This window comes from Nymphaea colorata, chromosome 3 (assembly GCF_008831285.2).
Source record: "Nymphaea colorata isolate Beijing-Zhang1983 chromosome 3, ASM883128v2, whole genome shotgun sequence".
Lineage (NCBI taxonomy): Eukaryota > Viridiplantae > Streptophyta > Magnoliopsida > Nymphaeales > Nymphaeaceae > Nymphaea > Nymphaea colorata.
The window spans coordinates 5,225,871-5,252,106 of NC_045140.1; the positions used below are offsets into that span (position 1 = coordinate 5,225,871).

The following is a 26,236-nucleotide window of genomic DNA, read 5'->3' on the forward strand; positions in this document are numbered from 1 at the left end:
GAATGGTTTCTCTTTCTCAGTTCGTTGCTGCAGTTATTTGGGTTGTTAATGAACGTTTTTCCTTCTTACAGAGGCAACGATAACAAAACACAATTGCAAAGGGTGCATATCTATACATTATTACTTAAACAAATGGCCCTGGAGCAACTTTTAGCCACTTCTGTGAAGCTTTGTGCTGAGATCTTGGCTGCCGTTGCTGATGGTTTGCTTAATCTCAATGAACCTGGGGCACAGTCCGTTCTAAAGGTACTGGACAGAAAGGTCGTATACTACAATGTTGACTGCAAATATATTGATCATCTCATGCAATACGAAACCAACCAATCAACTGAACGTAATGTGGATGATCACACTGATCAGTTGAACATTAGTTGCACTTAGTTGAGCACTTCCAAAAAAATTGGTTATTCACTTCCAATCTGGTGTCTGTTAGTTCTTTCAGTTTTAATCGAGCGCCTAAAATCTATGAATGTGTGCCTGAAGGTGCCCCACGCCTGGATTCGATGAGCATACCGAAGGTCAAGGCAGTCTCTAGAAGAAACTGTAGTGGGTTGGAGTCCTTGAGGAGAAGACAGACTTTTGATTCAGACAGTGAAGGCTCATCCACCCTCGCCACATCAAAGATGTTAAATCACACTGTAACCCCACATAGAAAACAAGCGAAAATCCATCTTCACGGACACCAAAACCGTCATCGAACTAAGGCTTGATTTAAACTGAGAGTCAAGTTCACGGGGGTTTGTCGGATTGGGGCTTCATTGGACTCACAGATCGGAATTTTGATCAGTTTTGGAGTTTTAGATCGTCCCCGATTCTGTTTTCTAGAAATTTATTTCATTTTATTGAATTTTGTTGGTTACTTTTCCTGGGTATCCCCAATTTTTCATGGGCTTCATTGTTTCTGTTCGTACCATTGGTGACCTTCTTTACTTAGAGGAACATGGTGGTTAGATGTGTCCAGTGAATTTTGGTGTTCTTTTCTGATCTTGGTACCAAAATTAGGGGGTTAATTTTGTATAGTCGGTGTAGAAATCGATACCAATAGGGGCGTGAAGGATTTGGTGTGAGGTACTCGGATGGTTTCATCCATGGATGGTGTAGAAACACGAACCACAAGGAGAGAGTAGAGGAAACACACACAGTATACGTGGAAAACCTCAGAAAGAGGTGAAAAACCACGGGGAAGCTCTGACCTAGGGGCAAACCGCAACCCTAGGAGAGAGAAAAAATCACATTCACTTAACTCAACAATTACATGTAAGTGAAGAATATATAAGAGGGAGAGAAAGAGTGCCGCCTAGGATACCGAGCCCGCCTCGGTATCCGTGCCCCATAGGACCTGGTCCAGATATGGACCCGGTTCCCCATTACAATATATTCTAACACTCCCCCTCAAGCTTGGCATACATGTCAAACATGCCAAGCTTGCTAACATTTTTCTCAAACTGAGATGTACATAAAGACTTAGTTAAGACATCTGCAACTTGATCTTCAGACTTCATATAGGGCAGAATCAACTCCTTTGAATCTATGCGTTCCCGTATGAAGTGGCGATCAATCTCCACATGTTTAGTCTTGTCGTGCATGACCGGATTATTTGCCAGGTTAATAGCAGACTTGTTGTCACAATACATCCTCATCTTCTCTTCCATTTTAACCCCAATATCTGCTAAAAGAATTTTGAGCCATAGTATCTCTGTAACCCCCATAGCAACCGCCCTGTATTCAGCCTCAGCACTGGACCTGGAACAAACTTCTTGTCGCTTACTTCTCCAGACCACAAGGTTACCTCCAAGAAAGATGCAGTATCCTGTGGTAGACCTCCTAGTATCTGTGCATCCTGCCCAGTCGGCATCAGAGTATCCTTCAATACTTAGTCGATCTTGCCGAGTGTAGAGCAATCCTTTCCCTGGGTCATTCTTTAAGTATCCCAATACTCTTTCAGCACTTTTCCAATGACAATCAGTAGGGGCATGCATAAACTGACTTAACACACCCACAGCATACGTAATATCTGGGCGAGTAAGAGTGAGATAAATAAGTTTACCAACCAGCCGCTGATACCTCCCTTTTCCTTCCTCATCCAAGATAGTCCCAGATTTGATACTTATCCTTGTGCCAGACTCCATTGGGGTAAGAAAGGGCCTACATCCCAGTTTACCTGTCTCTTTTAGAAGATCCAAAGTGTATTTTCTTTGGCTCATAACAAGCCCAGTCTCATATCGCGCGATCTCAATTCCCAAGAAATACCTTAGTTTGCCCAGATCTTTGAGATCGAATTCTGCAGCTAACGTTTCTTTCATCTTCCTTTTTTCCCCCTCGTCGTCACCTGTGACAATCATATCATCAACATATACAAGTAGAAGGCTCACCAGACCATTTCTCTGCTTGATGAAGAGGGTGTGATCACCATTTCCCTGTTTATACCCATTAGTCTTCATTACAACCCTTAGTCTTTCAAACCACGCTCTAGGGGACTGCTTGAGACCATACAAAGCTTTCTTGAGATAGCAACACTTCCCGTTCCGAGCATATCCAGGCGGCATGCTCATATAGACTTCTTCCTCAAGGTGACCATTCAAGAAGGCGTTCTTGACATCAAGTTGGTCCATGCTCCACTTCTTCTGCACTGCAAGAGCTAGGATGACCCTTACGGTCTTCAGTTTCGCCACGGGAGCAAACGTCTCAAGATAGTCAATCCCATATTTTTGGCTAAACCCTTTAGCAACAAGGCGGGCTTTATAGCGTTCTACTGTGCCATCAGGTTTGTACTTCACATTAAACACCCACTTGGAACCAACTAAGTGAGTTCCCTTGGGGATGTCAACAACTTCCCACGTACTGTTCTTTTCCAGGGCGTCCATCTCCTCTGTCATGGCCTGTAGCCATTTAGGATCCTTCCTGGCATCTTCCACTGACCTGGGAATAACAGCCAAGGAGGTAACAAAGCACTTGTAGTCTTTGCTGAGTTTAGCATATGAAACAAATCTCTGAATAGGATGAGAAGTACATGACCTGGTGCCCTTGCGCAGGGCTATGGGAAGTTCTTCATTCATTGGACTTGGATCATCCGGGGAGGTCACAAGATTGGGAAGATTGGGATTGGCAACATCGACATCTTCCATCACATCCTTCTTCTTCCTGCTGTAAACCTGACCAAATAAGTGACCTCGAGACTGTTCTTCCACAGGGCCCCCCTCCATCTGACTGTCTCTGTCCTTCTTGACAACGTCTTCCACACTTGGAGAACTAACTGTATAATCCAAGAAATCCATGAACTGAATCAACTGATGCGAAGAATACTCTTCCCTTCTGTCACCTAAACACTCCCCCTGAAGAGGAGTCGCAGGGAAGTATGCCACATGTTCATGAAAGGTAACATCCCTGGAGACATATACTCTGGAAGTGCTAGGGTCAACACACTTGTATCCCTTCTGAGTGGAGGAATACCCCAAAAAGACCGCTTTGATGGACCGGGGATCAAGTTTCTTGAGAGTGGGACTATGATCATGGACAAAGCAAACACACCCAAACACTCGAGGGGTCAAAGGCCAGGGATTCTGAGTAGGCCACAAAACAGAATAAGGGGAATGACCATTCAACACACGAGTAGGCATACGGTTAATGAGATGAGCACTAGTGAGAAGTGCATCACCCCAGTACCGCTTAGGGACATGACGTTGAAACATAATGGCCCGGGTGACATTTAACAAATGACGGTTCTTCCTTTCAGCCACACCATTTTGAGGAGGTGTGTAGCTACAGGATGTTTCATGTATAATACCCTTGCTTCGCAGGAAGTCATCAAGAGATTGGGAGACATACTCTCGAGCATTGTCAGTACGAAGGGTCTGAACAGGGGTCTGGAATTGAGTTTCAACAAATGCCACAAAGTTTTTGACAATGTCGGGAACTTCACTACGTTCTTTCAACAGATACACGAACGTACACCGGGAGTAGTCATCAATAAGAGTCATGAAATAGTGAAAGCCACGACAAGTGGGTACTCCCGAAGGACCCCAAACATCAGAATGAACCAAAGCAAAAGGACGGTCGGCTTTATTGAATGAAATAGGGTACGAGGCCCTAACATGTTTAGACAACTGACACACTTCACAGGCGAAGGTGTCCAAAGAAACAGAATGAAACATCCTAGGAAACAACCTTTTAAGCAACGGGAATGGAAGATGACCAAGTCTCTCGTGCCAACGCATAATGATGGATTTGTCCTCCATGCCAGGCAACTGTCCACTGGTGGCTGAAATCAAAGCAGAAGCAACTTGTACGGGCAGTCTGTAGAGACCATCAATAACCGAACCAATCCCAATCTTCTGCCCCGTCCCCAAGTTCTGCAGTAAACAACGATCAGCAGAGAAAATTAGATTACAGTTTAACTCTTTGGTAATACTGCTGACAGATAACAAATTGACAGGAATGTTGGGAACATGTAGGGCATTATGAAGACAATATTTGTTCAGTAATGATAAACTCCCTTTTCCAGCCACAGAGATAGAGGAACCATCAGCCATAGCCACACGCTGCTGCCCAGAGGTCAACCTGTACTCTTGAAACATCGTAGGGTTCCCTGTCATATGATGAGTGGCCCCACTGTCAACAATCCAATCACCGATGGAGGAATTACCTTGATCACTAGTAGCAACTAGGGTCTGGGCTAACTTAGCCCCCTCAGAAGTAGAAGCATCATCCTGGGTAGACAAACGACTAATGTATGCTTGCAACTCTCTAAGTTGATCTGAGGAGAGCTTGGATTTTGCAACATTGGTCGACCCTGGACTAGGCTCGGGCACAGAAGGAGCACGGCGATGAGGAGGAGGACGACCTCGGACGAGACGCTTCTCAGGATGAAGGTCCCAACAAAAATCAACAGAATGACCCACTTTGTTGCAATGGCTGCATCGGCGAGTAGGACGCTGCCCTGTCCCTGAAGTATGGCTCACAAAGGCTGCTGGAGAGCTCCCCTGATGGGAGTCAATATGCATAATCTGGCGCCGTTGCTCCTCAGACTCAATACGAGCATATACCTCTTCGATTCTAGGAATCTCATCACAGTTAAGAATCTGGCTCCGAATGGTTTCAAACTCATCACGCAGGCCTCCAAGGAAGATAAAGGTGCTGTCCATCCATTCTTTTTCCCAATACAGGGCATGATCTACACCACATTTCCAGTCATCATTCACATGATAGTCAAGTTCCTCCCATTTGGTCTTCAGAGCGGCATAGAAGGAGGCAACAGATAAATCACCCTGTTTAAGAGCATATATGCTACGTTTGATTTGATATGCACGTAAAACACGTTTTTTACGACCATACATACGTGCAAGAACAGTCCACATATCATATGCAGTCGATTTACGCAAGATCAAAGGCTGAATATCTGCGGAAACCGAACTAATAATCCATACTTTAACCTGACTATCTTCCAAAGCCCAGGTCGGCCATTGCGAATCAGTTTTAGAAGGTGGAGGCTTCTCCCCAGTGATATAGTGCAGGCGACCACGACTAGTAATGCCGATTTCTAGGGCAGCAGACCACGAGAGATAGTTATCCTTGTTCAGCCGAATGGAGGTGACATGAACAGGCAAGTTCTCACCCTTGGTATTGCTGCCCGTGTCCAGGGCATCATTAAGCTTGGAAATCACTGCGTCAGCCATGGCAATCCCCAAATAAGGTCACAACTGGCCGGCGGCGAAAACAAGACAGCCGGCGGCGACGCGGAAGAAGAGGGCAGCGGAGAAAAAAAAAACAGTCGACGGCGGCGCTGGGACCTGTGACGGCAGCAGGGCAGGGCGGCGCTGATAACGACGGCGACGCTGGGAGCGGCGACGGCAGCAGGGCAGGGCAGGACGACGCTGGGAACGGCGGCAGCAAAGAAGAGATCCACACCGGCGACGGCAGCAGGGCAGGGCAGAACGGCGCTGGGAACGATGACGACGGCGGTGCCGGACGGCGGCAGTGTTCCTGGACGGCGGCAGCAGTAGAAACAACGACGGCAGCGGCGCTGAGAACAGTGTCGGCGGCGGTGCTGGAAACGGCAACGGGGGCATCACGTGAACGGCGGAAAAGCACTACTTGCACACCAACGATCTCACACGCGGTGGCTCTGATACCATGTAGAAACACGAACCACAAGGAGAGAGTAGAGGAAACACACACAGTATACGTGGAAAACCTCAGAAAGAGGTGAAAAACCACGGGGAAGCTCTGACCTAGGGGCAAACCGCAACCCTAGGAGAGAGAAAAAATCACATTCACTTAACTCAACAATTACATGTAAGTGAAGAATATATAAGAGGGAGAGAAAGAGTGCCGCCTAGGATACCGAGCCCGCCTCGGTATCCGTGCCCCATAGGACCTGGTCCAGATATGGACCCGGTTCCCCATTACAATATATTCTAACAGATGGTAACAAGGATGAGGCATTGAGATGCATCAGTATTGCAAAAGAGGCACTCGCTTCTGGTGTTGAATCCCGAGCGCTGAAGTTCATTCGAATTGTGCGGCGTCTAGATGGTAATTTGCAGGTTGATGATCTTCTGGCTGCTTGTGAGAGAATGAATCGTGATTCTGAAGTTTCTAAGGAAGAAATATCTCAAGGGAAACGAGACTATGAATGAGAGGGGAATTTGAATCGGCAAGAAAAGAAGGCACGCACGGGTTCTTCGAATGGTAGATGTGATTTCACCGAGAACATGCTGCATTGATTCGGCAAGTCGCGAGGAGCAATGATTACTATGAAATTCTTTGCCTTGAGAAGACCTGCTCTGTGGAGGAAGTCAAGAAAGCCTACTGGAAATTGTCCCTTAAAGTTTCATCCAGATAAGAATAAGGCCCCCGGTGCCGACGAGGCATTCAAGATAGTATCAAAAGCTTTCAAGTGCTTGAGTGACGGTGAATTGCGGAGGCAGTACGAACCAAACAGGTCTGGTTGTCAGTTTAACCAGCAACACCATATGAGGAGGAAAAGAAGAAGAGCCAGGAATGACTTCTTTGATGAGGATTTCGACCCAGACGAGGTCTTCCGTTCGTTCTTTTTCGGTTCACAGGAAGAAGTCTTCCACAATGTGCACATTTACAGAGCCAGGCACAGGACTAGGGAACAAAGAGGAATTTTTGCACTACTATATTTTGTCTGACTTCAATCACTCAACACTAAGGTCAGGAGGTCAGGCTGTTTCTATTGTTATGGAGTTACTTGAAAGCGAGTATTGAAATTCAGACTCCTGTTGTCAACCAATCGATGAACAAAACAAGATCAATCTGTCTGAAGTGTCTTTTGACAGAAGAATGTTACCTTCTTCAGGTGGGACTACGTTGAGGCTTCATTGAATAGAAAAGAGTCCGTGACCAAATTTTTCACGATCCGTATCAGGAAGTTTGTAATCGTAGTCCATCAACCACGATATTTCAATTACATCAGAAGATCGCTAATGGGTGGGTGGTCTGATATTTATTCGCTACCAGGGGCAACCACATTTCAACTCCTTTATCTCAAAATACGTGGACCATTCCCTCCTTTTGAGTCTTCTTTGAAAACTCCCAACATCCACTATTGGCGATCATGCTCTCAATGTCCCCTCCTAACCTGATCCATTCAGTCTTCCTCGTGCATTTCAAAAGAGGAATGCTTCATCCACTTCACTGGTTTGTGAGCAGCAGAGTATTCATCAAAGGAAGTGTAGCATTACATTAGTTTAGATAAAACTTTATTCATCAAAGGAAGTGTAGCATTGCATTAGTTTAGATAAACTTTATGGTTTCACACATCATTTTTTTATTATTGTGTAGAATTTCGATTTATGATTGTTTTTTTTATTGAAAAAGGGTGACCTCTCTCTTTGACTGTGATAGATGTCATGATAAGTGGGAAAATCGGGGCGTCCTCTTCCATGGCAATTGTGGAAGAAGCTGCATCATTTTTTTTTTCTCTAGGAAAGCCTCATTTGATATCTTGCATGTGTGCTCCTAATTTTGCTACAGATGATCAAGACAAGAAAAGGGCTAGAATAAAAAAAACTCAAACTTCCTTGGTGGCTTTGTGGAAACAGAGCACTTTCTGATTTTAGTTTGTGAGCTTTTCTTTATACCCAGCATGATAAAAAACTAGGCCTCTTTTAGAATCACAGTTCAGGGAGAGAATTATCTTAGCCTTTCCTTTATTATCAAGGGAACATAGAATTTCTTACCCTCTCCAAATAAGATGTCATGTTTCTGTCCCCCAACACCGAAAGTGGAGAGAGCTTTGTATAAAGCCATCATCTGTTCAGAGCAAGTACGGCTGGTTGTCAATTTCTGCTAGATGTTCTTCAACAAAGGATAAAATATTGGCTCTTCTAAGTATAAAACGTGATGCAGTTCTGTGCAAAGCTGGTGTCCTGAGCTCCCTATGCCTGAGATATTGCATGGTTTGCAGGTAGGCTTTCATGCATGTTATACAGTTCAGAGTCATGTGCTTGTTGATTTTTATGGAGATTTGTTGCCATGTTTGTCTGGTTCTCCTTCATTTTTGCTGGCCATGACCAGCGCCTGTTACGGTCAGTGGCGTAGCCACATTGTGGCTGGTGTGGGCAAGTTGCCCATAGCAGCCTCACATAATTAGTTTGATACATATGTTTGATATATTTGATTGTTATACAGGTGTCCCAAAAAAATTAAAGGTATTGAATGGTGCCCCCACCAAAAAAAATTTTTTTGGCTCCTGGCTCCGCTAGTGGATACTGGGAGTAGCTTTTTTGTGCACTACTATATTTTGTCTGACTTCAATCACTCAACACTAACAGGGTCAGATAGTTTCTATATGGAGTTACTTGAAAGCGAGACTTCAAGTATAAGAAGTTGAATAAGAAACTGAAAGTAAACGAGATTTTTGCAGGTCAATGGATGATGGTTTTTTATGCATTAAGAACAAAATTGTTCAAATTTGTTTTTGTCGACACCATGTGCTTGGAAGACTAGGAAAGTTGTGATGACTTCTTCCTTTTAATTGCGTACTGTGTCCAAAGGGCCTTATGGTCAGTTGGAACACGAATTTTGGAATGAGTAGGGGCATCGGCGTTGGGTCTTCCTTCATAAACAGCAACACCAAGGAGAGAGAACACAAAGGAGAGAGAAAGTAGTCCGGATGAATAGGGGCATCGGCGTGAAAAAATTAGTGGACAAGACCTTGGTTGGACTTTCCAGTGGGACAGAGTTAAGAGTCTTTCCCATGTTGGACATGCTGCATTTTTCTTCTAGTCCCCTGAGAGAGCTCTCACAATTTCTCCTTTAGTTGAACCCTTGGCAGTCCAATAACGTTAGACATTCTTACCCCTTTAAACATCTTGGCCATGCTAATTATTTTTTCGACACCATTGGGATACATGATGATCTAGGGCTTAGACCTTTGGCTTACATAGGACTGGAAGGAGTCAAGGGGATATCAGAACAGCCATCTGATATCTAGGCTTTCAGCTCTACTCTTGTGATATTTTGTGTATGCAGGCTATAGCTGCAGTTAAGTCAGTAGAAGGCGTCGAGTTAATGGACTTTGCTCGTTTTCCTGAGCTCACAATGCCTGAGATTGCATGGTTTGCAGGGAGGCTTTTATGTATGGTTATACAGTTTTAGAGTCCTGTGGACCCCTGTAGTTGGATGAAAGATTCATGCAGTCAAGGATGTGTGATGCATTGGAGCATGTGTGATGCATTGGAGCGCAGCCGCATGGAGATGTTGTCGACCCCAGAAGTCTTCACGCTCCATAGATACCCTTGAAGAATTTAGGGTTACACAAAACTTGGGTTATTTGCAATATAAGTGGCAGACCTGTTATCACAAAACATTGTCATAGGTAGTTGAACTGGAATGTCAAGGCTTTCAAGCATGGATTTAACCCATGTTAATTCTGCTGCCGTTTTGGCCATGGCCCTATATTCTGACTCAGCACTAGACCGTGAGACCACATTCTGTTTCTTGCTCCTCCAAGATATAAGATTCCCTCCTACAAAAACACAAAAGCCAATGGTGGATTTTCTATCTTCAACAGATCCTACATAGTCTGCATCACTATAGGCTTGGACATCAGGAGAAGACTTTAAGTATTTGAGTATCATCAATGCAGCTTCCCAATGAATCTTCCTCGGTTTCTCCATAAATTGACTCAATTTTCCCACTGCAAAACTAATATCTGGTCTTGTAACTGTCACATAAAGAAGTTTTCCAATTAACGATCTATACGTCTTGGACTCTACAAGTTCTAACTGCTCATCATGTAGGTGCAATCGTGGATTCATGGGAATGGTGGCAGGTTTTGCCCCCAACATTTCAGTTTCTTGCAAAGTCTAAAATGTACTTTCTTTGAGAGAGAACTATTCCTTCTTTACCACGAGCCACTTCTATTCCAAGAAAATACCTCAAGTGTCCAGGATCTTTTGTGACAAAATGCTTTTGCAGAAATTCTTTGGTCTCAGATATACCTTGTTTATAGTTGTCGATCAATATAATATCATCAACATATACTCCAATATCATCAACATATACTGCCAAGATGACCATATCCAACTCTCCCTTCTTAACAAACACTGAATGATCAAGAGGTGACCTTTGGAATCCACTCTATGAGACAATATCAGATAGTTTATGAAACCACGCACAGGGACTTTGTTTCAGTCCATCTATGGCCTTTCGCAATTTGCACACGTTCCCACACTCCCCCTGAACCTCGAAGCCAGGTGGTTGTTGTGGTTGTTGCATATAAACTGTCTCCTCAAGATCGCCATACAAGAATGCATTTTTGACTTCCAATTGATGCATCTGCCAGTCATAGTGAACTGCAAGAGAAATCAAGAGGCGAATGATACCTAGCCGAGCCACCGTGTCAAAAAAATCAACACCATAGGTCTGAGTATACCCTTTTGCGACCAGCCGAGCTTTATAGCGTTCAAGGGTACCATCTGCATGGTATTTGATAGTGAATACCCATTTGGATCCAACAATATCACAACCAGAAGGAGGAGCAATAAGGTCCCATGTATTGCGTTCCTGTAAAGTATGTATTTCCTCTTCCATAGCCTGGCGCCAATTAGGGTCTAGTAATGCTTGTTGATGACATGTCGGAGTAGTATAAGTAGACAGAGCATGAATGAATTATTGCACCTTGTCACTTACATATTCAGACATCACAAACTGTGAAATTGGATGAATGGTGCATTGACGTTTACCCTTCCTCAAGGCAATAGGAAGATCTTGCGAGTCATAGATAACCGGAGGTGAGGAATCAGGTACACTTACCTCAGGAGAGGATGATGGAGGAGAGCCATGTGAGAGACCCTGTCGGCGAGAGTAGACTAATGGAGGATCCGAAAAACGACTTCGAGGTGGTGATGAACTCGGAAGGGACATAAGCGGGAAAGGTAGGATTTGCAAAGGGCATTGAGGGAGACTCTCAGGACAAGAGGTTGATGGTTGTGGAAAATATGGACGGGACTCAAAGAATGTGACATCCGCACTGACTTACTCTTTCTGGGTGAGAGGGTCAAAAGCATTTATAGCCTCGTTGGTTCTTGGGATGACCAATGAAGATACATTTTCGGGCTTGGGCAGCAAGTTTATCTCGCTTTGGTCCAAGGATATGAACGAAGCATGTGCATCCAAACACACGAGGTGGAGTTTGAAACAATGGACGATCCGGGTAAAGCATTTGAACTGGAATTTTGTTAAGTATAGATGAAGATGGTAGGCGATTAATGAGGTAACAAGCAGTTAAGATCGCATCCCCCCAAAAGTAAGATGGGCAAAACTTTTTGTTTACATTGTAATTTTGTTTTTACCCTAATTCTCACCCTTAAGTAAGGGTTAGGGTACGTGATGAATAATAAGTTGGACGTGTTTTCTTCTCTCTCTTTCTCTCACAACAACATGGTATCAAAGCCAGCGGCGTGATCACTTCAGGCTGCCGGCGACTGGCAGATTTCCGGCGATCTCCTTTCCGGTGACTGTCAGGTTTCTAACCCCCAAACTCTCTCTTCCTCTCTCTTCGGTTGATGGGCAGAGACTGAATCTCCCTCTCTCGTTCTTCCTCCTCTCGTTCTTCCCCCTCTCTCGTCTCTCCATCTCTTTTATCATCTCCTTCTTCTTCTTCCTTCTCTTGCTCGTTGGAGGGTGGAATCTGATCACGCCTATGTGGAACGCGTGATCAGATCCACTAGTGGAACATGGTGTGGCTGCTGGGATCCTGTCGCTGTTGCTGATCAGAAATTGCTTGTTGCTGTTTCTGGTTGTGGATAGCTGCTGCTTTTCGGGGAGATGGTTTATTGACGTTGCTAATTGTGGAACAGCAAGATGTGGACTTGCTGTTTGAGAGTTGCGAGGTTGAGAACAGAAAAAGCAGCGGCAGTCTTCGTCTGTAAGTTTGTTTTTTCAGCAGTAATTACTGTCCAAGTTTCCTACTATTCAGGGACGTGAAGGAAGTGTCACTGCTACCTACTTTGAATGCATGTTAACAACATCTAGACGTTAAAAATCTGTGACTGGATTTTTCTGCCTGCACGTTCATTTTTTTTCAGCAGTCTATATTAAGTGTGCAGAGATTTTATATTAAGTGTGCAAAGATTCTTTTCTTTGATCTTCACTATGGAGCAGAGGGATAGTATTGTTGATACACAGGGAGAATATAAAGTCTCTGGGAATCTTCTTTCATTTGGGTCTACCGTGAAGTTAGATGGCTCAAATTATGAAATTTGGTGTCGCGTATATATGATGTCTGTTAAGGGGCATAGAAAGAAACATGTTATTGAGGAGGAAGAACCCCTAACTAAGACCGGAAAATATTCTACATGGGAGGAAGATAACAATATTGTGATGTCATGGATTATGAATAGTATGCAGACACACATCACTCCTACGATTGCTTATTATACCTCTGTGAATAGTGTGCAGACACACATCACTCCTACGATTGCTTATTATACCTCTGCCAAGCATATGTGGGAATTTCTGAAGCAAACTTACTCTCATGATAAGAATATGAGCAAAGTCTTGCAGGTTGAAGAAGAACTTCTTAAACTTCAACACAAATGATGCAGCTGAAAAAAATTGTGGCGCTTTGGGGAAGAGATTGATATGCGTGGATACAAAAAGAAAATAAAAATTGCAGAGATTGACAGACGTGTATACAAGGATACAGACTGATGGTGGAGAGAAGATGTCTGGCAGCACTCTGCAGGTTGACTGGCATGTCGTGACAGGTACTCCATAGTCTCGACTGGCTCTAGCAACTCTCATCATGACACCTCAAATCCTCCACGTAACCCAGGTATGAGTTCACCCTTGCATCGACCTCCCAAAATGGAGTTTGACCTCTCGGCATAGTTGAGTTTAGTTGTGGGAGTCGTTTCATAGAATCGGGTTGGGGAGGCATCTCGGTTTGAAGAACTGAGGGAGTGACGTATCGGCTTTAAGAACCGGGTCGGGGAGCAACTCAGTTTCAAGAACCAAGTTGGGGAGACATCTCAGTTCGAGTTGAGGAGCCTCTCGATTTCATGAACCAGGTTGGAGACTGTTACAGTCTAGGGTTCGGATCAGGAATCGGGTCTACTGGACTGATCCAGAAGATCACTATAAATAAGGGAATTGTGGGGGTCATTAGGGTTATCGATGAACTAGGGATTTTCCTCAGGTGAGGGTTGCTCTAACAGGGTTAGGCAGTGTGTGTGGGTGAGTGTTTTCTTGTAGCAGGTGGATGTTAGCAGGTGGTGGCTAACAATGGTATCAGAGCCGGTCGTCTTATTCACCAAACCAGACCACCTCTTTACATTGTCTGCTGATGAGGATGAGGATCCTGCAGTTCTTGAATCTTTTTGCAAGCAATTGGAGGAAGAGCACCAAATGATGGACAAGTTCACGGAGGCGATGGAAAGGAAGGGTGGGAAGATCGAGCACGAGAATCCATGAATAAGAGATTGGGAATGATAATGGCACGACAAAAGACTTTCAAAGATCTGCTGGAACAATTGCTTAACAACTTAGATGGTAAGGTGATCAGAACTGAGAACATTCTAGAGTTGTCATACAAGGATGGAGAACAAATAGCAAAGGTAGTGTCCGCCTCTCAAGACAAAGAGATGGTTAAGGTCTGTCATCAACTGGATTTTTATGGTAGCAACAATAATTTCCCTTGCGTTGAGGTCATGAAGCAAGAGATTGCAGGAAGTGAAGAGAACCTACAAGAAAATGGCCATAAAATCGTTAACGTTGATGAAAAAGGAACGGGCCAGATTGTATGAAATCTTGGATGTTTGTTCATACTTCATGCCGATTCAAGTTGGAAAAAGAAATAGTTGGAATTGGGAAGCACCATTTAGGCCATAGGGGCACATTCGTTCGATCACCCAAGAAAGGCACCATTGCCCTATCGCCAATAGTCAAACGGCAAGGTACGCAGAGCGCCAAGTTGCTTTGCTGGAGGCCTCACATGCGAATGGAAGGAGTGCAAAGCAGCCATGGAAACCACCATGGCGGAATGGCATGAATAGTCAGGCGATCAAGGAGGAGGTGAGGCTGGCGACTCAAAGCAAGATGCAGGGACGCGAGGGAACGGAGATCTCAGGCACCACTATTTGATATTACAGTTGGTGACATTTTTCCCTTGGTGATTTGCTATCATGTTCCAAAAAGGGGCAAGTTCAACGTTGGGCATTCTCTTACCAATGGCAAGTCTATGAGAATAAGGGAAAAGCCTCATAAAGGTCCGAAGGGTCCTTTGAGATCCAATTGCAAGGGTTTTGAGGGATATCAGACCATTGGGGATGAAATCGTAGGCCGATTACAAGGAGAGAGAGAGAGGTTGCATACCAGTGCCCCAGTTCTTGGAGCCGGAAATTGTCACTCCCAACCTTAACTGGATTGCCATTGCAAGTTTGAAAATCAGTCCTCTAATGTAGTCAGGGAAGCACCTTGATGACGCTGACACTCTTTGGCATGGGTGTCTCCTCGATGCATTCTTTCATTTCCTTCACAAGAATAGTCTTGCAGTGCGGCAGCTTTCACAAGGCCAACCAGACTACTTGGAGGAGAAGGATAAAATCATGGTTGGTATGGGAGTTCCTTACTCAAAAATTGATAGGGAGAAGGTCCTAGTGGCCATTCCTAATGCAAGACGGTACGTACAAGGAATGGTAAAGAATGCATATATACTGATATGGAGGGCCACTCTTAAGCTGTGGTGAACCAGGCAGCGGGCTTAGAACAGTTCATAAATTCCGACATTACCTCTGAAATTCGGGTCAATTAGTAAATGCCCCAAATTGGTAAGTGAAAATGTTGATTTGCACGTGCTGAAATACCAAGGAAACCCATCATTGATTTACACAAGTACTAAAGCAGACAAATCATTTCTGTCTTTAGAAAGAAAGGTTAGTTCAAATCCTTGTTAAATTATAGAAATTGCTTTAGTTTTGATTGTGCCATATATGAACAATGATTTTGAAGTAAAGCTTGTGGAAAGTTCAATATTCAGCTACAGACAAGCTTGGCCATGATTGTACACATTTTACTTAGGGGAAGGATATGCTCTAGAAAAACATTTTTCCTTGTTGGTAACAATGATTAGTAATCACATATTGGAACCATGATACACCAATGTCCGACATTTCTCTTGAATTTCTGTGCAAGAGACTGCTTTCATTAAAGAGAAACCTATGTGTTTCCTCATTGATGTTAATGATCATTAATCGCATATGGGAAGCTTGAGAGATCATTTCCCCTCATTCTCATGAATTTCTGTGCAATGTTTAGCTTTCTTACAGACAAAAAGCACATTGTATCTCATAAAACCACAATCACATACAGAAACCTTGAGAGTGCATTTTCTAACTTTTCATGTGTACTTACTGCAAGACATTGTTGTACTGTCTCTCTCTCTCTCGCTCAATCTATAGAAAGTTGTAGACTGCTTTCATTGGACACTGATGTATGTATTTATGAATCCATGATGCAATTCCTTTCATTTATGCAATTGTCTAGACGTGTCATAATAGGTCTCCAGTCGTAAACTGAGTGTAAAATTTTTGTCAAAGCTATATAGATGACTAAACAAATGCATCAATTAGATTTCGTCACTTTCATGTAGCTAGCACGGACTGCATGTGACTGGAAATTAGATGAACAAGTTAGGTTTTGAAGAGTGCTTAAACCTAGTTGATATGTTGGAGTATTGCCGAAGAGAGGGCTAGGTCTGAATACAGTATTGTAAAGGAGGCTTGGTAGAAATGGCCATGCTGCATTCACCTTATTGCATTCTTAATTGTGCTTCTTTCAGAGTTGAAATTATTTGTTACGGAACTAGGTATGAATGCATTAACCTTTTAAGGGAGTATTATGCATGAAAATATAAGCTGAAAAAATAACAGGTCGAGCTTCTTCTATGGCGCAGAACTGTGTATGCCGCATTTGACATGCTAAAGTGTCTTCTATATTCATTTTGACCTTTGATCTCCTCAACGGTACATTCTACATTCTATAGTTGTAATGTCTCACATGATAGCAAATGCAGTAAAAGAGAGCAAAGAGTTTTGTTCCTTTCTCTGTTGCTGCACTTGATATGAACATCTCATTTTATCCTTCTTCAGGAAACAATATTGGACGAGGAAGAGGTATAAAATTGGTAGCTATCCTACGTCCAGTGGTCAGCCATTATCAAGATTCTTCTACTTTCAGTGAGGGCAAACTTATACAAGTCCTTCTAGCCAGTTTAGGTTAACCTTCTTAAGCTTAATATTCTTGTCATGTAAGCCTTTTTTTTTTTTTTTTCAGATCAACCATTTCCAGTCATTCATGTAAATCTTCATTTGATGCCTTCTATTTTTTTAGTTTGTCAACATCCTCTGTGCGGTATAAAGTTTGTCAACAGCCTCTGTGTGGATGAAAGACCTGTTTTCAAGTAAACCCAATTTTGCTTCCTTATCCAACACTACCTCAGAATTAATTTTTTTGTATAGAGTAAACAAGACTGTGTTGTGGTTGATGTCCATTTTAAACTTTAAGCTGGTCTATGGTTTTCCCATCATTTTTGTTACTTCTTTAATTCTCTTGTGCTGAATACATTGGTAAGTCTTGTTGGTCTTCTTGTTGGCTGATTCAGGTGTTACGAGACTGAGTTTCTTTGGTTCTCTGTATGTTGTTTTGACCCCTGTTGCGTTGCGTTGAAGTGGACATTATTGATGCAATATTATATTTGTTTCTTTAACAGTCCAGTGAAGTGAATATTATACTGTCATATATTTAAAGCCTGGATACTACCATCGTGTACTTGGTATGTTCTTTTTTGTCGCCATTTCTCTGGTAATTCAAGTGAGATTTGTTTGGAAATGGAACCTTGTTACCTTTTCTCGTTCAGATGTATTTGTTTGCATTTTAGAGCATCTACAATTAAATTTCTAATTGTTTCATATAATTTCTTGGCCTCCCGTTGGCGTCCGGGCCGGCCCGGGCCCGAGGCTGGGCAGGAAAAAACCTGGCTCGGGTCATATTGTTTTAATAATATATATTTATTATTAATAAATATATTTTATATTTTAAAAATGATTTTTAAATTAAAAAATTATTTTTTTAATTTTAAATGGGCCGAGTCTATCGGGCCGGGGCGAGACCCGGGCTATTGGGCCGGGCTTACCGGCCGACCCGATGCCCACCCTTGCGGTGTATTAATTAGTTCAATTAAAATGAAGGTATGAGGACCGACCGGTTTTACTATTACTAACATATGAGATAGAAATAACATCCAAGACATCGTGCTGAATTGTCAACACGAAATATTTTAAAACTCCAATTCAGCACGTGACTACAAAAGTAACAAAGAAACTAAAATCTCTATAAACCACACGCAAAGCAAATCCATCCTTTTAGGGCCATCCATTGATGAACAATGAGTCATGGGCGTCTATGATGCATCAACCAAAGATTTTGATAATACCAACATACTACTGAAAAATATGTTAGTGGAATTAAAGGGGTTGCCGCGTCGTCTCCTCGCTCGGTCTGGGTTTGGGAAGGATTATCTCCAGCTGCCTAACCAATTATCTCTCTTAGTTTCCTTATTCATCCATAATCTTGTTGCCATGTTTATCCATTTTGTAAGGCAGGGATATTACAATTTATTATTTGGTCCTTTCTAGAAATTTATTATTTGGTCCAAAGCATATTCGTATATCTAAAAGGTAGAGGCTGCTTCGGAAGATCTGACTGTTTGTAATTTGGCGGTCAATTTGGACTATCAGGAATGATATTCTTTATAGGAATGCAACATACGATCGTTCGGCCATTGCATCCTTGGTTTGGAGTGAAGTCTCTCTCATCGTAGAGCTAGCCACCTTCAGGATTTGATGAATTTGTTTCGACCTTCCATCGTTTCTAGTTTCTACTTTTCTAGTTTCTACTTAATTTCTGTTTTGAAGTTTGTTATTCCCCTCTCAACACTCATTGCGAGCTGGTGTATCTTTGTACATTGGCCTCCTTAATTAAGTTCGTTTTCAGCTCTCTCTCTCTACTGCTGATGTTTTCACCAATGCGGGGACCTGCAAGAAACTGGAACATTAGCTATACGGAAGCACTAAGAATACCATAATAGATTCAAATGCCCCATAAAGAAAGTTTTTTCTAGAGGGCTCTACACTTGTGTAGCGTAATTAGTTCGAGCCCATATTTCTACATGTTTATGCCGAAGATATTCTAAACAAAAACAAAAAAGTAAATTAAACAATTAGAAAAATGGATCGCCGAAGCACCTAGCATTTCCCTCTTTTTTTCTCGACTCGCAAGCTGGGGCTAGGCAGCTGCGGGTCTCAAGCAAGAGATATGTAAATTGCATATCATCTCTATAGAGAAACCAATTCAGCAGCTTAAAGAAACTGATCGATAATAAGTTTTGACTTTTGAAGTTTGCTTGTTTAAACGCCTCAACTTAACTTTTATAATCATGCCTTACCAGAAGAGAAACCATTTGGTATAGAGAGAAAAATTGTGAAAAGCAGTGAAGGGAAAAATCAAGGATATGCTGAAGCACTATATATAAATAAAACCGAGGATAATCCATGACATATATCATGCAACTACTACTCGCGTCACTTCTCCTAAGTTGAGCAACCGAAAGGTAAACAGAACAGTAAACTAGAAAAAATAGTTCAAATGCAAGCGTCTGTGGCAAGGGGCTTTAGCAGAAAGTTGGAAACCGGGAAAAAACAGTCTATCGTTTCAAGATTTTTTTTTTTTTTTGTTGGATCTTTGTGAAACTAATTTTAAAATTTGTCTGCGCAGATTAACTTTAGCTAGCTGTCCATGTAAAATTATTGCCAATTTAAAATTAAATACATAAATTTGTGATGAAATATAAAAAAAAAAATTGTTTCAAACATATTCTTGCATTCACTAAACTCTCATGCTTCCAGCGACATACGTTCTATCATAAATGAAGCAGAATCTCTCAAAAGGATCATGAATGCTACTAACATAAAATAGTTGAAAAACTTGGTGAGGAGGTTTGTTCGACCCCTATGAATCAAAATAGAGAAAATGAATATGTCAAAACCAAAGCATAGTTGATTGTCTTTTTCCAAAATCTCATGACATTTCCAAAGGCAAAAACTTGGTGGCGCACAGAGTTAAAAGACCTGGCAGGTAATTCTATTCAGCGTATGATTTCCGGTGAGATTGATTTTGAGAGGATGTCCTTGGAAAACTTGGAAAGGAAGAGGAACTATTATGCAATATAGCCAATAAGTTAAGGACCTTCATGAAAAATCCATTTTTTTAACCCTTCATAACATCTCTGTCTTTCTATAAAGCACCATTAATGAATATTAACCCCTTCCCATTCCACAAAGCACTAAAGTTTATTTCAATGTCTCTTACTCTCTTTAATCAATTTAGCACTCCACCCCTTCTTAAAATCTCTCTCTCTCTCACTCTTTCTATAATTAATTTAGTTAACTTTGTAACTCTCACACACACTTTTTTGTCTTTCCATTTATGCGTATTATTTTTTCTTTTTGGCTCCGTCGAAACCTCTGATTCCTGACTTTCAAAAGAAACTCTGCCACAAAATCAGGTATATTTTTTCTTGTTATGACAAAAAAATTCTCTGTGGTATTTCATTGCAGAAACTTATCCCACATGAGTCTCATGCGGATAACTTATCTCTATCTTGAAGGTACCTAAGGCGCCGTTTGATTGTCGGGGGAAAGACTGTGCAGCAGGTGAAATCGGGAAAAAACGTACGTTTTCAACCGGTGTTATCAAACGCCGTTAACTTTTCCTCGGTAAAAAATGAAATCCAGGGTAAACTTCTCCGGGAAAAAAGTCGGACCCCGTTGAGGGCTTGCTCGACTCCTCCTTCGACTCTCTGCCTTCTTCTTCGACCGCTCGCCCGACCGCTCGCCGTGCGCCACTGCCGCCACTCTGCATCCAGCCATTGCCGTGGTCCTTCGGAAGTTGAGGTACGCCAACCTCTCTCTCCCTATTGTGCGTTCTTTCTTTTTCTATTCGTCGCCGTGGTCCTTCAAATGGTCTGTACATTTTATTTTCTGTTTTTCCCTTCATGCGGCTTCATGGGGAGCCTCGCAAGTTGAGGTCTTTAAGCAGTGTTTTGATATTGTTCTTGGTTGGTGGCTCGTGATGATCCATGTCTTCAAATGAGTCTCTTGATAATCGTTTCTCGGTGTAGAACCAAGCTTCTGTCAAATGAAAAAGGGCCGAGGGCAAGGGCAAGAACGTAGGGAAGGGGAGCTTCACGAGAGTGAAAAGCCGGTGACAGATCGAAAATGTCGACAGCGAGATGAGCTTCGGGGGAGCGTGATTTTTTAGTTTTCGTGGGAGGAGTGCTAGGTTTTCCTAACGCAGAGACATACTTCGTTAGAAAATGTGATAGGGATTGCAGAACTACAAGGCAACTATAACGTAGTTGATTTGATTCGATATTAAGTTTATTTCTTTGTCTGTGAACAATGTTTTGAAATTTGCAACTGTGAGTGCAACTTTCCTGAGCATTTAATCATGAATGTTTTAAGTGAGCACTGTCTCGAGCAATCTGAATCAATGTATGCCAATATTCGTTGATTTTTGGAATGCATGTAGTGCCTTTGTGTGGTAGGAACACAATTAATTTTTATCTCAAGCTTTTGTCTTTGATCTGAAAATGGGCCTGTACCCAAATAAAACTTTAGAAAAAACTCAAGTTTCAATGTATGGGAAGTGCTTGTTGGAGTTTCTGTTGAGGAAACTACTGTTTAGAAACTGTAGTTTGGCCTGCTGTTCATTACACTGTATCTCGCGATGTCCCTGTATGCAAAGTAAATTCATCCTTAGACCAAGAACAAGTGAGCAGGGGAGTACAACAAAGAGAAAATGCATCTAAGCAACAAGTTTCTGTAACTAGCATAGTGAGATGGACTGTGGTCTGCCTTGCCATTTATACATATTGACAGCATCTTATGTTTCTTCCTTTTATAAATGTATTTCAGATGAAGAGATTGGTTGGCAATAAAGGCTGCTACTAGGCACCAAGAACCTTAGTAATCAGCTTAGAATCCAACTAGGAAATGAACCCCAAAATATGAATTAACGTGGACCTGTTGAAAAGCTTTCTGCAGTTCACTGTAAAGACAAAATTCAGAACACAAATGGACAGGATCTAGCTTGGCAACATTCTATAGAACAGAAAAGTTTGAACAATTGGCAAACGAGCCCTGGTCATTGTAAACTGAACAAGCACCTAATACAGACCAGGTTTGTTAGGAAAACTGCACAAAGGGCCAATATACGAAGCATGGTTGCAACTTTAGCAAATTGATCAGTTAGTCCATGTGAACTTGAGTTATTTCATCTCTATTCTTAACATTGACGTCAGTCTGCTGTTCTAGATCACTTTTCTTTTTATAGCGAATGTATAAGAGTCAAGCTTTTCAATTGGTTAATTAGTTTTTGTTTTCAACTTCTTCGAAGTGCAACTTCCAACTAGCTTGAATTTTTTACCACCTACATCCATACCGATGGTGGCCCTGTTTTGTCCTGCTGATGTGATTTTCAACTTCCATCCATCAGGAATCAATAATTTTGATATTCTGCGATATCTTTTGGTCACTCAAATCGACGGGCAAATGAAGTACCTGAAGTTGCGGAGGTAGAGAAGATTGTGCGATCCTAAAATTGTTAATGGGATCAATAGGGATGTGTCTGGCAGCCTCACTTCCCACATATGAAGCTGTTTATGCAGAACCCACAATGTAATCGAACACCATGGATTGTCTGACCTCAAATCCAAGGATTTGAGATTCCCTGAAAATGGTCTGTACCCGTACTCACACCTGCACCGGTACCCGTACCAGCACCTGTAACCGTACCTATGTGACATAGGTTTAGGCGTTTAGGTCAATTGTTGTCATCACACTGCAAACAAACAAACTTCAAAAGTCAAAACTTGTTATCGATCAGTTTCTTTAAGCTGCTGAATTTGTTTCTCTATAGAGATGATATGCAATTTACATATCTCTTTGTTTGAGACCTGCAGCTGCCTAGCCCCAGCTTGCGAGTCGGAAACAAAGGGGGGGAAATGCTAGGTGCTTCGGCGATCTATTGTTCTAATTGTTTAGTTATTTTTTTGTTTTCATTTAGAATATCTTCGGCATAAACATGTAGAAATATGGGCTCGAACTAATTACGCTACACAAGTGTAGAGCCCTCTAGAAAAAAGCTTTCTTTATGGCGCGTTTGAATCTATTATGGTATTCTTAGTGCTTCCGTATAGCTAATGTTCCAGTTTCTTGCAATTACATTTTTCCATTTCTTGGAATGCATAATAAGCATGCTGGAAGATGGGTTTGACATAGATTTTGTCATGGAAGCATGCATGGAAAAAGCACTTTTCTTTTTTGTGTCTACTGATATAAGGTCATTCTAAAGGTTTTCTTGCAATTCAGGGGAATTGATGCCAAATTTTTGTTTCTCTATGCAGATACACGTGAAAGCAGGGCAAGTTAATAATTTGAGATGGGTTTGGTATCTCAGAATGCTCTATCTAGGAAGCGGTCAAGTGACAATAATCAAGCTAACCTCAATCAAGATAATGCTGGAGAAACTGGTGATGCTTCTGCAGATCCAAAAAGTCAAAGAAGGAAACAAAAACGTGATGCTTCTGCCAAAAAGAAGGAACATAAAGTTGCCAGTGAGATGCAGGAGATGAAGAAGCTGGAGGGCTTCCTGTTTGGCCCTCTTCATTCTTCTGTTGGATTTGGTAAAGAGGCGGCAAAAGATACAGGAGAAGATATGAATGAGGATGGTGTTTTTTTGTCTAAAGATTGGTCATCTGCTACTGATGTTATTCTTCATGAGGGTAATATTCTTCATGAGGATAATGAGGTAGACAGGGAAGCTTCCATGAGTGATGAAGAGAGAGAGCCACACGAGACAAGGAAACCTGTATGGATTGATGAAGAAGAACAAGTAGCGAAAATCAACATAGCCAAAACCAACAGGCTAAGAAAATTAAGGGGAGAAGAAGGTGAGATATTGGTCAGTGGAGCTGATTATGTTGCAAGATTAAGGTCACAGCATCTTAAGCTGAACCCCAAAACTGAGTGGGCGGAGCTTGGGTGGAGGTCTGAGAGAGATGCTTTTGATGACGAATCAGATGAAGAGAATGAATCAGTCCGAGCTCAAGGTCATGGTGCCAATGGCAACAACATCCTTTTGTCGAGTGAGGATGCAGTAGTAAGGAGCACAACAAAATTATTGCCTGGGCTCCTTGAGTTCTCAAGATTGATAGATGGCAATGCAGAGGACCCTTCAAATGGCCCCATTACATCAGTTGAGTTCCACAGGAATGCCCAGTTGTTGCTTACAGCTGGACTTGATAAAAAGCTTAGATTCTTTCAGATCGATGGAAAGAGAAACACTAAGATACAAAGCATTTTTCTTGAGGATTGTCCCATTCGTAAAGCTTCATTCTTGCCTGATGGATCACAGGCCATCATCAGTGGAAGAAGGAAATTTTTTTACAGTTTAGATATAGTAAACGCCAAGGTTGACAGAGTAGGCCCATTGATGGGCAGAGAAGAGAAGAGCTTGGAATCGTTTGAAGTATCCCCTGATTCTAGTACTATTGCATTTACCGGCAACGAGGGATATATTCTTTTAGTCTCTTCTAAATCTAAGCAGCTAATTGGAACTCTAAAAATGAATGGAACTGCCCGATCCTTGGCATTTGCTAATGATGGACACCAGCTGTTGAGCTCGGGTGGAGATGGGCATATCTACTCTTGGGACCTTAGGACAAGAAAATGCTTCCACAAGGGCATTGATGATGGTTGCATTAATAGCTCTGCTTTGAGTGTTTCAAAAGATAGTACTGTCTTTGCTGCAGGTTCGGATAGTGGAATTGTTAATGTTTATAACCGGGATGAGTTTCTTGGAGGCAAAAGAAAACCAATGAAAGCTCTTACCAATTTAACTACTAAAGTGGACGGGTTGCAGTTTAATCATGATGGTCAAATCCTGGCCACCTTTTCAAGCATGAAGCGTGATAGCGTAAAGTTGGTTCATGTACCATCTCTGAGTGTATTCTCAAACTGGCCCCCTTTGAAACATAACCTGCAGAATGTGCAGTGTTTAGATTTCAGTCCTCGTGGAGGTTTGATGGTCCTAGGAAATGCTGCTGGAAAGGTGCTGTTGTATAAGCTTCACCATTATGAACATGCATAATTTGATAGTAATCATATAAATTTTCTTCTTTGCAATCATATGGCTCATTTGAATTATGTCTTATCCTTGAATACACATTGTTCTAAACATTTTTGTCATGCCACAGCCTCCCTTTGGAGTTCTAATGTGTATGTGGTAATAACAATGCATGTCTTTGCAAAATATTGCTTTAATTGGAAGAACTTTGCAATAATGCTATTCTTACATTATGTAAGGGCCTCCTTGCTTGAGTGAATTTCATTTATTCTTGCTAGATCATTTGAGGTTTTGTCGACAAAGGGACAAGGATTTATTTCTTCAAAGGGTAGAAGAAAGAATAAAAGTGGTATGGATTGCTTCTATCACTTTATTAACCATAAATCCAGTCCCTGTATGTGCCAACTCCAAGGTGAAACCAAAGGAGAAGCCTAACTGCCTTCAAGATCTCCATTCCGTCTTAGGTCTGAAACTTCTCAAACTCTTCATCTTCCTGTGAGGCCATCTTGGGATTCCATATTCCCTGCACTTCTTCTTCAGTACTGTCAATCCTACGTCCATTTTCTTAGCTGCCTGTGTTATAGGCATGTAGAAGTACTTAGACAACTCGACAAAGTGATCTCCTTCCCTCTTTCACTGCCATACTTCTTCTTTCTCAAACTCTCGTCATTCTTCTTTTCACCATTTTCAAAGAGGCCATTTTGTACAGTGCTGCCACTGCTGCAATGCTCCACCCCTCTGTTCTCGAAGCAACAAAAAACATCACCTGGGTCAGGGAGCAGGGTATCTCCTTTCACTTGTTCACCAATTAGAAGCCCATGTTCACTGAATAAGCCTATAAAATAAAGTGCAGAAACCGTTAGCTAGAAATGTATTGTATAGACTAAACGTCTCAGATGAGTAAAAAACCAAGATTCTTTTTGGCAGACAACTAAGACATTTTGTTGATTGGTTGATAAAGGGACAACAGACACTGATAGTGTTAATAAAACTTTATGTACATAGAATATTAAAAAAAAAGATGCATTTAGTCTCTCCAGACTGCAGTGTTCAATCGACTTCCACATTGCTATTTCAGTTCTCAGAAATTCTTACATTCTTTTCCACAGAATTTTCCCCATCACTTATGCTCACGTTATCTAAGAACAAACAGGAAAGAAAAAAAAAATGGTCCCCCAACATTTTTACTTACAAAGAAAAGGAGCCTACCTTGAAATTGGTAACGTTGAGATGACACCAGTGAACAATTGCAGCGCAATATTTCTTCCCACGAATCGAAATCCTCTATCAGTGGTGGTAGATCGACTATGTTTTCAATGTCTACTTGAGACTGCTGCTTCTCATATATCATCGGCAGTTGCCTTTATTAATACCCACAACATGAATACTTGTTAGTATGAGCAGTTTGATGCACATTTTCTATGAAAGAATCAACGCGATAGTAAACTACAGTATAAGCAAAACAAATCAGATGAAAACGTGAAAAGTGAGAGAAATGGAAGAAAAGAAAGATGAAGATGAA

General features: G+C 41.9%; 2 protein-coding genes and 1 pseudogene across 13 annotated transcripts in view; all 3 read left to right on the top strand.

Annotated features, from left to right (window-relative positions):
• LOC116249967 (uncharacterized) overlaps nucleotides 1–17,216 on the top strand; it is a 31,516-nt gene extending 14,300 nt beyond the window's left edge. For 11 of the 12 annotated variants that reach the window (XM_050076518.1, XM_050076522.1, XM_050076525.1 and 8 more), the window contains 2 exons: nucleotides 72–246; nucleotides 16,620–17,216. The gene's annotated coding sequence lies outside the window, so the exon portion shown is untranslated. Of the gene's footprint in view, nucleotides 1–71; nucleotides 247–483; nucleotides 748–16,619 lie in introns of those variants that run through there. The other variant, XM_050076523.1, reaches the window with a different exon arrangement.
• Nucleotides 133–7,699, top strand: LOC116249963 (chaperone protein dnaJ 49-like; annotated as a pseudogene).
• A 3,052-nt stretch (nucleotides 17,217–20,268) lies between the features above and the next one.
• On the top strand, nucleotides 20,269–24,947 carry LOC116251626 (U3 small nucleolar RNA-associated protein 18 homolog). The gene is made up of 2 exons (XM_031625996.2): nucleotides 20,269–20,480; nucleotides 22,994–24,947. Exon 2 carries the CDS (start codon nucleotides 23,029–23,031, stop codon nucleotides 24,736–24,738), a length of 1,710 nt encoding a protein of 569 aa, XP_031481856.1. The 5' UTR covers nucleotides 20,269–20,480; nucleotides 22,994–23,028; the 3' UTR covers nucleotides 24,739–24,947.
• Nucleotides 24,948–26,236: the final 1,289 nt, after the last annotated feature.